Source organism: Tenrec ecaudatus, chromosome 6 (genome assembly GCF_050624435.1).
Source record: "Tenrec ecaudatus isolate mTenEca1 chromosome 6, mTenEca1.hap1, whole genome shotgun sequence".
In the NCBI taxonomy this organism is placed as follows: Eukaryota; Metazoa; Chordata; class Mammalia; order Afrosoricida; family Tenrecidae; genus Tenrec; species Tenrec ecaudatus.
The window spans coordinates 22519019-22535681 of record NC_134535.1 but is presented as its reverse complement, the minus strand read 5'-3'; the positions used below and the strand labels follow the sequence as shown (position 1 = coordinate 22535681).

General features: G+C 46.3%; 1 protein-coding gene across 1 annotated transcript in view; it reads left to right on the top strand.

Moving 5' to 3' along the window:
• Positions 1 to 16663, top strand: part of STAB2 (stabilin 2) — a 165884-nt gene that overhangs the window by 15344 nt on the left and 133877 nt on the right. The window contains exons 4-7 of the mRNA XM_075552708.1: positions 6136 to 6221; positions 7918 to 7987; positions 11879 to 11974; positions 14270 to 14395. Of these exons, the coding sequence (XP_075408823.1) occupies positions 6136 to 6221; positions 7918 to 7987; positions 11879 to 11974; positions 14270 to 14395 (378 nt within the window). The remainder of the gene's footprint in view (positions 1 to 6135; positions 6222 to 7917; positions 7988 to 11878; positions 11975 to 14269; positions 14396 to 16663) is intronic.

Below are 16663 nucleotides of genomic sequence, written 5' to 3'. Positions count from 1 at the left end.
CTGTACAGAAACACTTAGGTGATAGATCCCGTTTCTAGACCCCAAGAGATCACAGGTGAGCGAGGGAGACACTTACAAAAGCAAACAAGAAAAAATAATAGCAGGGGGACTGGGAGGCCAGATGAGGACACTGGGACTTTGAGTTTGTCCAAGGAAAGGCAGCTCTAAGGACAGAGCCAGACGATGGAACCAGGGCTGTCTCCATGACAGCGAGCCCTGTAAGCACATCGCTGCACATCTCATGTCTTCATGTAGCTTAGGGCCTCTAGGTCTACCTGCCTTCCCACAGTTTGTCTACCTCTCCCTTCAAGAAAACAGGGAAGGCAAGTGTTCACCTTGGGGAGAGGAAGACTGGACCAGGATGAAGCTCTCATAAAGAGAAAGGCTCATGTCCCTTGCAGAACGTGTGGTGTTAAGGCTCCTGGAATTCCCCAGAAGCGTTTTCCATCTAGGAGATGGCTCTTAGCCCAGCACAGTTTTTGGCTCTCCGGGGCTTGCAGGCTGCCCGTTTCAAAGAAAGGGACACAGGGGGCACCTCTGCTGAAACAAGCCCAGGCGTGTACCACAAAAGTGGCCCAGGCAGGCCCCTTTCCATCCTGAATACCCATAGCCACTGAGTCTAGTCCTACTCACAGTGATCTTATAGGATCCTATAGAACTGTCCTATAGGGGCTCCAAGGCTGTAAATGTACATGGAAGCAACTGACCTATTGACACCTGCATAGGGATTGGTGGGCTCCAACCTCTGACCTTTTGGTTAACAGCCCTGCTTTTAGCCACTGTACCCCTTGAGTGTGAGAACACGTGTGCAGCTAGGAAAATACTAGGAGGCACTCGATGAGTGTGAACTTAATTCCTTGGCTACTTAATGAACGAAATGAATGGCTTGTAAAAACATGTCAAGTCACCTAAATTAAGCAGCCCACGTGGAGAAGCTCAACTAGTTAGCCTTTAAAGCCAGACCGAGCTGGGGAAGAATTTCTTATTTCCGAGCTGAACGTCACTGCACTTCTCTGTGCCTTGGTGACACTGTGGATTCGGCATTGCTAACCACAAGGTTGGTAGTTCAAACCCATCATCAACTCTGAAGGAGAAAGATGAGGCTGTCTGCTCAAATATAGGCTTACTGTGCATTAGACTCATCTCAATGACAGTGGGTTTCTCCATGTCTCTTGTAAAATGGTAATAATAACCATTTCATTAGGCTACTGACTAGATTAAACATAGTGAGAGCTGTGTAATGTGATTGACACTCTATCTAGGTTCTATATCACTATTACTAACAATAATAATAATAAATGACACCACCAAACAAAAACTAAGGAACGTCTTTAAGATCATGGTCTGACCCATGGAAGGTGCAACAATTTGCTAAATGATTATTTGGATTGAAGACATGTTTGCTGAGCACTGATTTTCTTGTGCTAATAGGAAAGCATGCAGATGAAAAGAAAAGAGGGATTTGAGGCCACGCTTGAAAAATTGACGGTGTGTGTTTTATAAATAGCCTTTTCTGAGGCTGGTACCTGAATGTATTCTCGCTCCTAGAAAGTAGAAACAGTAGACAAGGAAACGTTGTGGATCCCTACAGAAAGAAAGCGTAAGTGATCATTACAGGGACTCTGCGCACCTTTGGAAGACTTATCTTGAAGAATATGCTCTACTAGGGTAATTTCCACTCATTCATTTTAAAGTATAATTTGCATGCGGTAAAATTCACTCTTTCTAGGGTACAGCTCTGTGACCTTTTTTTAAAAAGATCTTACAGATATTATAACAATCCATAATTCATTCAGATCAAGCACAATTTCATAATTACTACCACCATCAGCTTCAAAATGCCTGCTTTCCCCTTGAACTTCTTGAGCTCTGTGACCTTGGACGACTAAGCAAGTGTATAATACTCACCATTATTAATGCAACAGTGTCTTTTAGGGAGAACAATATATTTTTGTTTCTGATGGGGTCAATTATATCAATGCTTCCTTTGCTTTGCATACGCATAGTGTTTTTTGCATTGCACTTAAAAATCTTTGCCAAGCCTGAGGTCATAAAATTTTTCTTCTAGAAGTTTTATCATTTTAGGGGCTAGATTTAGACTTTTTGTCCATTTCAAAGTAACTTTTCCATATGGTGTGAGGTATGGATCAAGGTTCACTTCCTTTTACATATGGTTCGCTAATTATTCAGTGCCATTTCTTTCTTTTTTAACCTTCAGTACATTTTATTTTTAGTCATTTTATTGACATATAACACATACATAATATAATTCAATAGTTCAATAATAGTAGAAAGAGCTGTGCCCTCATCACCATAATCAATTTTAGGACATTTCCTTCTGTCTTGTACTCATTGTTGGTAGCTCCCAATTTCCTGCAACCTCCCCTGTCATGCCACTAGGAAATTACTACTCCAGTTATTATCTCTATAGATTTAGCCATCCTGGATTTCATATACAGAAAAACACACCAAGCAATGACAAACTGAAACAGAAAAATCTCAGTCCAAAAGAAAATAGGAAAATATTGAAAACTGGAACACATTTCAAAGGGGTCAAAAGGGAGATAAACTTGTAAGGCGGTACATTTTCATCTAACTACATCTGCAATAATCCACTTTACAATGCATATTGTCTGACAGCAAGGCCATTCATATCCCTGGTCTGTGGTCAGATTCACCAGAGGCTCAGTCCGCATGAGGACCCTGCACATGGATTTGGGGCTTCCAGCATTATTGAGAGCCTATGAAAACTGAGGATTCACAGTTTAAGGTCTGATAGCATTCCCTCCTGCAAATTTGGGTTTTATTATTTACATTCCTTGGATCACACAGGCTGGTGTGCTTCCTCAGTTAGTGGGTTGCCTGTCTGAAGACAAGCCATTAAGACTCCAGATGCTATTCTTTCAGCTAGCCAGGCACCATCTGATTTCTTCACCACGCTTTGCTCTAGCACTCATATCTTCAGGGACCGTTTCATAAGGGCAGGTTTTGAGCAGGGACATGTCATGAGAACTAGCTGTTCTTAGATTTGCACTATGATTAAGCCGTCTCCATTTCCTGAAAAGACTATCCTCTCATCATCAACTGAGACTAGAAGAAAAATGGATGCATTTGAATTATAATGCTGGCAATATATATATGGAAGTTACCGTGGACCGAAAAAAGGAACAAACAAATCTGTCTTGGAAGATGTATAACCAGAATATTCCTAAGAAGCCAGGATGGTGAGACTTCATCTTATGTACTTTGGACACATTGTCCCAAGCGACCAGTCGGTGGAAAAGCACATCATGTTTGCTAAAGCAGATGAGGCGTGAGACACAGAGGAAGACTCGTGACAAGATGGACTGACACAATGGCTGTCACAACGGGCTCAAACGGTGTGAGGATGGCACAGGGCCGGCGTTTCCTTGTGTTGTAAGGTGGCTGCGAGGTGGGACCAGCTCGACAGCACTGTCAATCCCAACAACATGCTGTTGAAAATGCGTCAGCCGTTTTCAGACTAAGATGGAGCAGGAAGAAAACCGACCAATGAAAATGCTCCAGGGGAACCGATCACAGTGCTCTATCTATAACCCCCTCCCTGGGGGACGGACAACAGAAAAGTGGGTGAAGGGAGACATCGAACAGTGTAAGACATGAAAAACCAATTATGATTTATAAATTATCAAGGGTTCGTGAAGGAGGGGGGAGCAGGAAGAGAGGGGGCTAATGAGGAGCCGATACCAAGGGCTCAAGTAGAAAGCAAGTGTTTTGAGAATGATGATGGCAACCAATGTACAAATGAATGGATGGATGGATGGATGGATGGATGGATGGATGGATTGTGATAAGAGTTGTGTGAGCTCCCAATAAAATGATTTTTTTTTAAGAAAATGCTATGGCCACAGCAGTCCTGTCCACAGCCAGTCTTGGAGATGGCACTTGGCCAAGCGGCCCTTTGTGCCACTGTGCGTGGGTAGTTAGTGGTCTATGAAAAGGAGCCCAGAGGTTAAGCACACAGTTGCTAATCGAACGGTGGGTGGTTCAAGCCCGCCGGCCACTCCACTGCTAGGAATCTGAGACAATGGGTTTGGCTCGGTAACGGCTTCAAACCCCTGCTTAATGGGTCTTTTGGAACAGGTGTCTCCCAAGGCAGATGCAATGGTCTGATTCGAAGGGGCACGTCACTACCGTATAGAGCTCGCTGGCTTTGGGGAGATAATAAGGCTGAGCTAGATCCCCAGCTTTGCACATCCCAAACGGAGACTGGGAGCAAGTTCCAGGACCTCTCTGGATCTCAGTCTCCTGGCCTGCTAACCAGCAGCAATAGCAGTCCCAAGACATTACGATGGGGATGATTTAGTTGGATTCTTGGTAAGTGTATCACAAGTAATAAAAAATATGACACCCTGATGCTTTCTACTACAGTGTCCAGTGCACTATCATTTACCTGCTTACAATCTATCTCCCCTATTAGACCTATACTAGATATTCATAATTATCTCTCGATATATTGATATTTTATATACAGATAGTACATAAGGATTAATATATCTTCATCACTGGAGACTACTACACTAACTGGCATAAAAAACCAGTGAGCAGTTGTCATTGTTCACACAACTTGAGGGTGATTTGGGCAGCCTGTCACTAGCATGCCAATTCATGAGACCCTAGTGAAAGGTAGATCAAGAGTATTTATTAAATATTAAAATCCAAGGAGTCCTGACAGTGTAGTGGGTTATCATTGGGCTGCTAACTGCAAGACCAGCAGTTCAAAACCCCAGTCACTTCATGAAATAAAGTTGAGGCTTTCTGCTAGTATAAAGATTTACAGTCTCAGAAGCCCACAGGGGCAATTCCACTCTGCCCTATGGTGTTGGTATGAGTCAGAATCCACTCAATGGTGATGAGCTGAGTATCCAAGGATTGAGAGCAACGGACAAAATCGCCCCCCCACCCCATAGGCCAGGGGGTGTTTTATAGGCAAGGTTTGGGGGAGGGCCCTTCTGGAAAGATCCAGCTTTAGGAAGGCCTTCTGTTCTAGATTGCTCTCTCCCTTTGGAGGGAGCAGGTCCACATTCCAGTTTCAGGTGTTGTAATGCAGTTCTGTCCTTTAAATGGAGGTGCATTACTTTCTAACTTCTGAAGGGAATCTGCCAAGGTTTGTCCATGTATCCTGAATCCTGACAGCATTGCAAGACTGAGCAAAGTCCCTTGAGGCCCAACAAGACACTAGGGTCCAGTTGGGCACCAACATCAAGTCATCTTTGACTCATGGCAATTCCACGTGTGTCAGAGGAGAGCTGTCCTCCACAGGGCTTTGAGGGTTGACTTAGGGCAAGCAGACTGCCAGATTTGTCTTCTAAGACACCTGTGAGTAGATTCGAACCTCCAACGTGTAAGTTAATAGTTGAGTCATTAACCACCGGCACCATCCCGAGACTCAACTGGCACGTGCTGTTCTTGTTATTAGTTGCCAGGAAGATTGCCCCAACTTACAGCAGCCCCGTGTGTGCAGCGAGTAATAGCTCCAGCGGGTCTTCTTGGCTATAATCTTTATGGAAACGTTTCAGAAGGTCTTTCTTCCATGGAGGCTATGGGCGGGTTGGAACAGCCGGCCTTTAGCTGAGTAGCTCATCACAACCGCTTGTGTCAGCCAAGCTCCTAACTGGCATATTCCCCCAAACCCAAACCCACCACCACCAAGTTGATTCCAACTCACAGAGACCCTCTACAGCAGCGGTTCTCAACCTGTGGGCCGTGACCCCTTTGGGGCTCAAATGACCCTTTCACAGAGGTCACCTGATTCATAACAGTAGCAAAATGACAGTGATGAAGTAGCAACGAAAACAATCTTATGGTTGGTGGGTTACCACAACACAAGGAACTATATGAAAGGGTCGCAGCTTTAGGAAGGTTGAGAACCACTGCTCTAAAGAGACGCTGAAGCTATAAATCTTTATAGGAGCAGACAGCCTCATTTTCCTCCCAGGGCGTGGCTGTTGGGGTAGAATGCAGTTGACAGCCCAGCACCTAACCCTCAGCGCCACCAGGACGCCTTAACTGGCGTGTAGAAGGCGCTGCACGCAGCCTTGCAGAAAGCCTGTGTCCAGCCCCGCGTGACTACGTCTGTGCTGTCTGCTTCCCCAGAGTGTCCCGGGGGAGCCTCGTCCCCCTGCAACGGCAGAGGCCGGTGTGCTGAAGGCATGGAAGGACACGGAAGCTGTTCCTGCCACGTAAGTTCAGAAATGCCTTCTCCCTCTCTGATGCCGCCACCTCCCTGCTGTCCTGGGGCTCCTCCTTAAATGCCTAGATGAGGGGGCTTCAAGACATCTGTAAACAAATGGACTTAAACTCAAAGCCAAGTCCACTGCCACTGAAGCAAGTTCAGCTCAGTGTCTCTGTAGGAGAGGGTAGAACTGCCCCTGTGGGTTTTTGACATAGTAACTCTATGAAGGGGGGAAAGATGAGGCTTTCTACTGCTACAAACAGTTACTATCTCTGGAACCCACAGAGGCAGTTCTACCCTGCCCTACAGGTCACTAAAAGTCAGGATCCACTTAACAGCAAGGAGCTTGGTTTTGAGTTGAACTTGCTACTCTCTATGGAGCAGAAAGCCTCAGAGATGCTGAGGTTTGGGACTGCGGAGCTGGAGGCCAGCAGCCCCTCTTGGAACCCCCATGACACCAGGGCTCCTAGGGGACTTGAAGGACCACGAAGCCTTCTCGTATGCTCACACACGCACTTCACTGCTCAGCCTTGATTATCTTCCGCTGGAAGCTGGCTATTGATATCTCCACTATCATGCCTGTGACTCAATTGAAATGAGTTCATAATTGTGCCTTTGTGAAACTAGAAATGGCTGTCCTTTTTACCGCTGGTCACCGTCACTACTGGCTGACCACTCGTTGGTGCAGCCACGGCACCCTGCCTGAAGGGCTAGTTCTGCAGCTGTAGAAGTTCTTGGTCCACTCATGAGGGTGACTGGTTGTGCAGTCGTGTCAGGGGTGATGGGGGAAATACACAGAAAGGCAGCGCTAAAAGCATCTCTCTCCTTGAGAACTTGTGAGACATCCCTCATCCTTGGCTCTTTGTATCTTTGCCCTGACAAAGCAGCTCACTTCTGCTGCGCTCCAGACCCTTAGTGAAAAGGGACCTAGGAATTAATGGACACCCAGTCGCACAGCGAAGACAAAATAAGGAAACCAAAAGAAAGAGATGCTGAAAAGGCAAGGGGAAGAGATGCTTGAGAAACAAAAGCTGAGCAGGGGACCAGTGTGCACACCTGGGCTCTATAAATATGCAAACCCGGGGGCGTTTGCATATGCATACACATAGAAGGAAATTTGCATCAAGAAAATGGCTCACGTGGTGAGAGAACTGGGTAATTCCCATCCAGTTCAAGTCCATGGGTCAGATGTGAAGCTGGAGGCTTTTTCTGACCCCTATAGCTGCCAAAGGGGCTGATGAACCAGGAAGCAGGAAGATGGTGGATGTAGAGGTAGATGAATCCAAGGTTGCTAGGTCCAATGGCAGGTCCAAAGAAAGGTTCTGATGGCTCCCAGGGTTGACGGGCAATATGACAAGTTGGCTCAAATCCAAAGAACCAGCGGTTCATGAGCCAGGTGAAGGATCCAGATCAGGTCACACCCCTGAGGACACGTCTTCAGGTCTACGAACTGAGTAAGGGTTGCACTCCACCCTAATCTTCCCACAACTGCTTGGCTGCTCACACCAGAACCCAGCATGGAATCATTTACATTATCTTAGATCACATCATGGGAGAGACCTCAACTGCTGAACTACTCCATCCTAGCCCAGTCACGTTAACACAAGACCTAACTATTACGACCAGTTGGGCATCCAGCGGCTTGCTAGGTAGCATAGGAGACCATGTTTGGCCAAGTGTCATCTACCTGGAGTGTTTTGTAGGGAGGATTTGGAGGAACAGCCTGTGAAGCCTGCGCTGAGGACAACTTATTTGGACCAAACTGTTCATCAGGTATGTCTGATTTTTGAGTCATCGATATGTTGATAAGAGGGGGAATACAATAGCTACCACATTGGGCAATGCTGCTCCAGAACTTCCTGGTTGCATGAATAGCTTTTAAAATCAGACTTCCCTGAATCTGAAGCCACCTCCACTGGCTGTGTGACCTATGTAACCTTTCACCCCCTTCCTCATTCATCCATCCAGCAGAAAGAATCCTGGCCTCCTTAGCTGACAAAACACTTAGCAGCATGAAGCAAAGCATTCAAGGGGACTGAGTCCTGGGGGGAGGACAGAGGCAATCCAACAGTAAGCAAGTCACCTATGAGTGAATGAATGAGTGAGTGGATGGCACAGTGATACCTGGCCATTGCCCTCGGGTAAGGAGGAATAAGGGAATTTACAGATCTTTTCATCTGGGCGTCCACTGGGACCAGCCTTTCATCCAAATGAGACGTGAGTCCATGGAGGTGGCAGGGTTGTCTCTAAGTTAAACAGCTTTATTTTTTAACATTTATTCTAACTTGTTGTCAGTGCAGCCTCTTGAATTTAGGGATGATTCGGAGCTAGAGAAGCCAGAGCTGTCATCTCCCCTGCCACATGCCCTAGCAAGCTTAGTGCCTTGCTCCCAAGAGAATGCTCTGCGGTTAAGACAGAATGCACAGCCCATGCCCCCTTCTCCATCACGACTCCCCATCAATGCCTCCCACAATCACATCTTGCTCATCCTAATGGCTGGCCTCTGCTGAGCAATCAGTGTGCTCTGCCAGGAGTGTGGGGAGGCATAAGGTCATTAGATCCTCACAGCTCACTGAGCTGGGTTCCTCATTCCATGGTTGAAGAAACAGAATGCCCAAAGTCGTGAAACTATTATAGGGGTAGAGGGGGGATTTGAACCCAGGTCTATAGGATTCCAGAGCCTGAGTGCCTAAGCACTGTAGCATTTCAAGTATCTACCATCTTGGGCCATTGATCCAAAACTAAACCAGACCGCCTGCGTTCAGGAGATTCTAACTCACAGCCATACAACAGGACAGAGTAGACCTGCTCCTTAAGGTTCCAGAGACCAGAAATCTTCACAGGATCAGACAGGGATCCTTGGTAGATAAGTGATAGGAAACTCAAGCTGGGCAGCATTAGATGCCCCTTCCCAAAGAACTAACTGGAAATATGGGCAGCAATTATGATTCCGTGTACATGTAGGAATGAGCCCTGGTGTCTCGGTGGTTAAAGGGCTGCTAACCACAAGGTCAGTGGTTCAAACCCACTAGCTGCTCCATGAAAGATGCAGCAGTCTGCTTCCATAAAGATTTGCAGTCTTAGAAGGTCCTACAGGTCAGTTCTATTCTGTCCGATAAGGTCTCTGTGAATCAGTATGGACTTGAAGGCTATGGGTTTGGGGTGTGTGTGTGTGTGTGTGTGTGTGTGTGTGTGTGTGTGTGTGTGTGTGTGTTTTCCCCCTTCCATGGACCACATGACAGCACCCAAGGTGCCTGGGCCAGCCCAGCTTCACCTCTCCCTGGGCAACTTCCATTGGTCCATCATGTCCTGGCATTTCTCACACTGCGTTGTGATTGGCTGTTTTATTGTACCAGCAAGCTGTGAGCTCCTGGAGGGCAAGAGCTTTGTCTTGTTTCTATTGGTTCATTCATGGCTAGCACAGTGCCCTGGACATAATCAGTACCTTATATACTCGTGTATAAGCTGAGTTTTTCAGCACATTTTTAATGCAGTTTTTATAGTAAAATTAGGTGCCTTGGCTGATATTTGGGTGGGGTTATACTCGAGTATCTACCCTAAGTGTTTTAATGGACGAAGGGTGGGCTAGTATATTGTGCTTGTCCCCTAAGATGTATATCATGGGATGGTAGAAGGTAAACCTGGGGCCCAGTTTGCCAAACTGAGGATGTAGATTTCATTTGGTTAGAAATAGGAAGTCACCAAGATATTCTGGGGACTGTCATCCTGAGGCCAACCACTAACCAAATGAAGAGGGTGGAATGTAAAGGTAAGAAATTAGAGATGGGGGTGGGGGTCAAGTACAATGCTAGAATACAGAAAAACCCCGATAAGCAGCCTGAGCCAAAACAGTGTCCTGCTGTGGTTTAATCCAACCCATGGTGACCCAATCTTTATAAGGCATACTGCCACACCTTTCTCCCATGGAGCAGGGGATGGGTTCAAAATACTGCCCTTGCAGTTAGCAATCACACACGCTGGAAGGACTGTGCCCCCAGGTCCCTTCAGAGGGAGGAGGCATCGTAGACCACGAATGCAGGACTTGGTGGCTTCAGTAGATGTTTAGGATACTTTAAACTAATCCTTGCTTCCCTGGGGAGTCCCGGAGCAGGACGCCACACGTGGTAAATCGGAAGCGCAGCAAACCTGAGGAAGGTCCTCAATGAGGTGCATTGGCGCAGTGGTTACAACAGTGGCCTCACGCACAGGAACAACTCTGCGGACGGTGCAGGTCCGGGCAGTGTTTCCTTCTGTTGTGGGTAGGGTCGCGATGGGTTGGAACTGGCTCGATGGCACCTCACAACAACAACCTGTCTGGGGTTCAGTTAGGTGTTTAATCAGTTGTATCTCCTTCAATGTGTTTCACCCGAGCTAGTGTTAGATTGGCTTATGCCCACCTGCCAGGCACCTGTTAATAAGTTAAGTTACATGGCAAAGTGGAATTCAGAAAGGGGCTCAGCCCAACAGGGCTGACTTTCACACTCCAGTAGGGACCACAGACCACAGAAGGTGGTTGGCCTTAAGAAGCTGCAAAGCGCAAGGAAACAGATTTTCCCCCCGAGAGCCTTCCAGAAGGTCTGGGGTTCTGCCAACACCTTGATTGAGCCCAGGGAGACCCATTTGAGATTTTGACCTCCAAAACCATAAAGTAAGAGTAGACATATTATCTCAAACCTCTAAGTACGTGATTGTTAGAACAGATTCAGGAAAACAGGTGCAGCCTGCCTCTCAGAGCTGGACATGAGATGCTGGAGGCCCATCCTGGTCATTAAATCTTGCTACAAACGAGCCACAAACTGGAGGTTAAAATGCTGACCATTCAGTTCAAGAACTGTCCTGAACTGGGAAGTCATCTCTCTCAAGTAGAAATTTTGGCAGAGTGACTGGCTACCGTTCTGAACTTCCTCGGTAAACCTGCATTGCCCTGTCATTCTGGACACAGGATTTCTTAGCCCAGAGTGCATCTAACCCAGAGTGAAGGGGTCAACGATAGCGTTTCTCCTTTAAGCGTGACAGGCTAATACAAGTGAGGCATTAAGTTAACTGTTTTGTTGAAAAAGCCAAAGGCAAAGTAACTCAGAGAAAGGAACCGTGGTACACACGATAGACCAAGGATGCCTTACTCAGGGCTGGGGAACCTTTTTTCTGCCGAGGGCCATTTGCATATTAACAACATCATTCTTGGGCCACGCCATTGCATTAGCTCACCCTTAGTGTGATGGCCGGAACTGCTTCTCGGTGGTGAGATGTGTGGTATTCACTGGTCTTGATTTTGTAGGCTTTAGATGGTTCGTGGACTAATGGTCTCCACCCCTGTCTGATGTACACTTAATTCAAGAGCAATCCCATAAGGCCAGCGCCCTTCTCCATCTGTTATACATAAAGAAACTGAGATTGATAGAAAGAAAGTGAACCCAAGATTGGAACCAGGTCTCTAGGAATTCCACCCGGGGCTTTGAACCAGTTTGTTCAAGTTCATCCCGTGGCTGAGAACTTGCTTTTCTTCCCCAGATACAATGACTCAGAATCTGCATTTTAGCAAGACCCCCAGGAGATTCTGCATAAGTATGAATCATTGGTTTCCCCCCACATGGCCATGCGGGTTCTCAGGGAAGACTATCCTCCCAGACTCTGGTTATGAGAATCCCCGTTTTCTGCCCTCAGTGTGCAGCTGTGTCCATGGACAGTGCAACAGCGGAATCGACGGCGACGGGACCTGTGCGTGTGACTCCGCATACACCGGGGCCAACTGTAGCAAGCGTAAGCACTGCCGCTGAGCCAACAGCAATGATGTCTGCATTCCAACTGTGTGTGCGTGTGCTGCTTGGTGCTAGGTGCTGTTGGGTCGCTTCTGACCCATAGCGACTTGATGCCCCATTGAACGAAATACAGCTCGGCCCTGCACCCTCCACACCGCTGTCCCTGGGCCTGAGCCCACGGTCGCAGCTACTGTGTCAGCCCCTCTCCTTGAGGATCTTCCTCTCTCTTGCTGCCCCTCCGCTTTACCCAGCATGATGTCCCTCTCCGAGGACTGGTCTCTCCTGACAACCTGCTCGTAGTATGTCAGAAGCCTTGCCTCTGAGGAGCACTCTGGCTTTACTTCTTCCAGCACCAGATCGATGTGTCCTCGGAGCAGTCCAGGGAACTTTCAATAGTCATCGCCAGCTCCGCAGATCAGATGAATCCATTCACCTTCCATCTTTCGTATCCAGTGCCCCACTTCCACCTGCATAGGAGGCGATGGAGAATGCCAGGGCTTGGGTCAGGCACACCTTAGTCCGCAAAGTAACATCCTTGCTGTTCAATTTGTACTGTCGATTTGTCCCATGCAACACGTCTTCTGATCTCTTGACTGCCACGCCCCCTGGCAGACACGTGGTAGGTGCACGCACCGAGACGGAGATGCCCTATGGAGGCTTTGCCAAAGGAGATCAGAACTGAAAAAGAAGAAGGTGGGGGTGTGGGTGTGGGTGGGTGGTGGGGTGAAAGGAGATGGAAAGGAGGGGAAGAAAAGAAAATGGGATAGAAGAGAAGGGAAGGGGGAGAGAGGTTCAGAAGCCCAGGGTGTCACATAAGCAAGGGGTGTCATCTACAGCAAGCAACATCCAAGAAGTGGAGCCCCTTCCTCATACATGGCGCTCTTTCGCCCTCTGCTGGCAAAATTTATCATCTCACTAGAGAGAAATGCTAAAGGAGTCCAGCACACCATCAAATGAACTCAGCTCACTCCCCGGAATCCATGCCCACTCATAGCGACCCTACCAGGCAGGTGGGTAGAACTGCCTCCGTGAGTTCCCGCGACTGTAACGCTTTATGGGAATAAAGCACCCTGTCTCTATCCCAAGTGGCGGCTGGTGGTTTCAAGCTTTTGACCTTGCAATGTGTAACCTCTATGCCACCAGGGATGCTTCAATTCACTATAGCAAAACATAATAGTAAACAAACAAAGAAACAAAAAACACTCAAACTCACTGCCATCGGGTTGATTCCAACTCACAATGGCAATATAGGACAGGATATCATGTCTCACATCCTGTAGACATGTTTTTAGCAGAGACCAGTCCCTGGAAAAGGGACTTGGTAGAGGACCAGTCAAAAAGGAGAGCCTTAACTAGATGGATGGGCACAGTGGCTGCAACCAGGGGCTCAAACCTAAGAACCGGGTGAGGCTGGCACAGGGCCAGGCAGTGTTGCATTCTGTTGTGCACAGGCCCCCTGTGAGTTGGAAGCAACTTGACAACTCCTGACAACCACAACAGGGCGGGGTAGAACTGCTTCTGGAGGTTTCTGAAAGGGTCGCTCTTTTATTGAGAGAGTAAGTCTCATCTTTCCCTCTCAGTATGGCTGGTGGTTTTGAACTGCCCACCTTGTGGTTAGCAGCCCACTCAGCCACTGGGGCTCTTAGGGCTTATAGTAGAGGGCTTGACGTGGAGCTGAGAGGCACAAAGATTAAGAGATTGAGCGCTATACCAGTGACAGAAGCCTGGTTTAATTTAACTTCTAAATGTTTTCCTTCCCGGTCTGCAAGATGAAAGAACGGGATGAGATTCCAGATTGACAAGTTTGAGCTCATTTTGCTGAAAGCATCCCAAAATCAGTTGTCATCAAGTTGATTCTGAGCAATGAACTCTCCCAAGCTTATGACTCAGGAGAACCTTAATATGTTTGATCAGCACCCATGAGCCCACATCAACCCAGCTCCCTCACTTGGCACGCAGGTGAACACTTCCTTCGCCTTTCCCTGCAGCAACTCTTTTGCTAAGCATGAGCAGTGAGGACAGACGAGGACCGCTGCGATGGGTGGTGAAACCAAACTCACCTTGCTGAGTATTGTAACGAGGCTTCATGTTATTCAGAGTCATGGAGACGCATCCACATGGGAACAGAACATTGGTTGCTTTAGGAATGGGAATTGGAGAGCAGGTGTATGTTTGAATTCTGACAATAAGGCTGTAAGAATAAAAAATTTCCTTCAAATACTTCTAGGATAAACTGATGTTTGTAGATGCTATTTAACTTGCCTGATACCGTTCCTGTAACCGTCTTCCTTTGTAGCCATCCCTGAATGTGCGGCCTTGCTCTGCCCAGAAAATTCTAGATGCGTGCCTTCCGGGGAAGATGAAACCAAACTACAGTGCAAATGCCTTCCCGGTTACCAGGGCGATGGAAGCAACTGCGAGCGTGAGTCCGGGTCCGATGCACCCATTTCATTATGAGCGATCTGTTTCAATTATTTCGCAAGGGGAAAACAGCCGTCACAGTCTTTCCCATCAGAACACAATGGCTATTTCTGTTTCTCGGTGTAATTGAGTAAAATATTTTTCAAGTGCCGAGCACAATGTTTGTTTGGTGGTGCTCATTCAATAAATACCAGGAAACTTCTCTATTATGAAAGTGCATAGGAAGATTTTTGTATCTCCTGTGTAATGGGTTACGAGTTGGGTCAGCAGGGCAGACCCACCAACTACTCCGCAGGAGAGAGAGATGAGGCTTTCTGCTCCCAAAAGGCATTGCAAAAACCTCCAAAACCCACAGGGGCAGTTCTGCCCTGTCCTATAAGGTCACTGTGAGTCAGAACCAACTCAATGGCAGTGCGTTTGGGTATTTTTTTTAAGTCAATTGATATTAGCATGAAATATAGTGCTCCCTCTTTCTTGTTCTATCTTTTCCTTTTTTCCTTTCGTGCTCATGCATTTTATAAGCAGATGTACTGTGTGCTCATTAAGACTCAGGACTCAAGAGCCAGACCCCATGGTTCAAACCCCAGACAAAATTCTGCAAACCTCCTGTTGCTCAGCTTTCCTCTTTATCACACAGGGACAATAGTTCTCTTGATCTCAGAGGATTATATGTAAGGGTTGAATATATATACTATTTCTAATGTAATACATATTCATAGATTTATATTTGTATTACATTTATATAAAATATAATATACTATCTAAACCAAACTCACTGCAATTGAGTGACTGACTCATAGTGACCCCTTGTGGATCTCCAAGACTCTAACTCTTTATGGGAGTGGAAAGCCCAGTCTTTATTTTGAACTGCTGACCATGTGGATCACAGCCCAAAGTGTAACCACTACACCACCAGGGATAATATATATATAGTATATGTTTCTATAGCATAGATACTATATCAGTTTCCTTTTATATATGACATATTGATATATATTATATATTATATATATTATCAAGGGTCCCCCCAAAAAATGGAATTTTTAAAGCTATATATTCAAATGTTTTTACAAAAGAACCTTATCATCTTCAAAGTATTTTCCATTACACTTAATATATTGGTCAAATCTACAATTCCATTCTTGGAAACATGTTCAAACTCATCTGTTTGAATGGTTGACAGCACCGCCCTCATTTTTTCTTCACCTATTTTAAGTCATCAAATTGCTGTCCTTTCATGTCCTTCTTCATTTGCAGAAACAAAAAGAAGTCACACAGATGAGGTCATGTGAGTCAGGTGTGTGGGGCAAGAGAGCATGCTGTTGTTTGCCCCAAACTGGTGCACTGAGAAGGCTGTGTGAGCAGGTGCATTGTCATGGTTGCAAAACCAGTCCCTGTCTGCCACAAACCAGGCCTTTTTGTTGCACTCTTACACAATCTTTTCAGAACCTGTTAAAAGAAAACTTGATTAACAGTCTGATCTGGTGGAACGAACTCCAAATGCACTACTGAGTTGATACTTTTGTCCATTCAGAAAGTTGACAGATGTCCAGAATGAGGTTTATCATCCATCGACATTTCGCCTTTTTTGAAACAAGAAAACTTCTTGTACACTTGAGTTTTTCCCATAGCACTGTCCTGTAATCTGTTTTCAACATTGCAACAACTTCTGCAGCAACAAAATTTCATAGTCACATGCTGTTCTCTTAAATTCGCTCTCAAAGAAAATGAGGTTCAAATGAAACTGCTTTTATGAAAAAATTCATGATGACCAAAGAGAACCTTCCCAGGTGACGCCGCTGGGTGCAGTAACTCAGAGCGAGTTGCTTGATGCTGCCTAGCAGGAAAAATGTGTGCTTCGTTGTTCTGCCCAGCACAATTCTGGATTTTGGTGGGTAACCCCTTGTACTTATAGACACTAGCGCTTTCCTTCAAACTCTTTTATATTTAATCCCATATAAAACATGGGAAGTTATACAGCAGCACAATATTTGTAGTTAGAATTTCTTGTGTTGCTGTTAGCTGTCCTCGAGTCAATCCTGGTTTGTGGTGACCTCAAGTGTGCAGAGTAGAGCTCCTCCCCCAAGGTGTTTTCAAGGCTGGGACCTTTCAGAAGCCGATTGCCAGGCTTTACCTCCAAGGCACCTCTGGGTAGATGAGTTGCCTCCCTTGGAATTAGTAGTGATGATGCCATATAAATCTGTTTAGGAAGTGAGAGTCATACAGCCAAACTAAACCAAACTCCCTGCTATTGAGTCAATTCTAACTC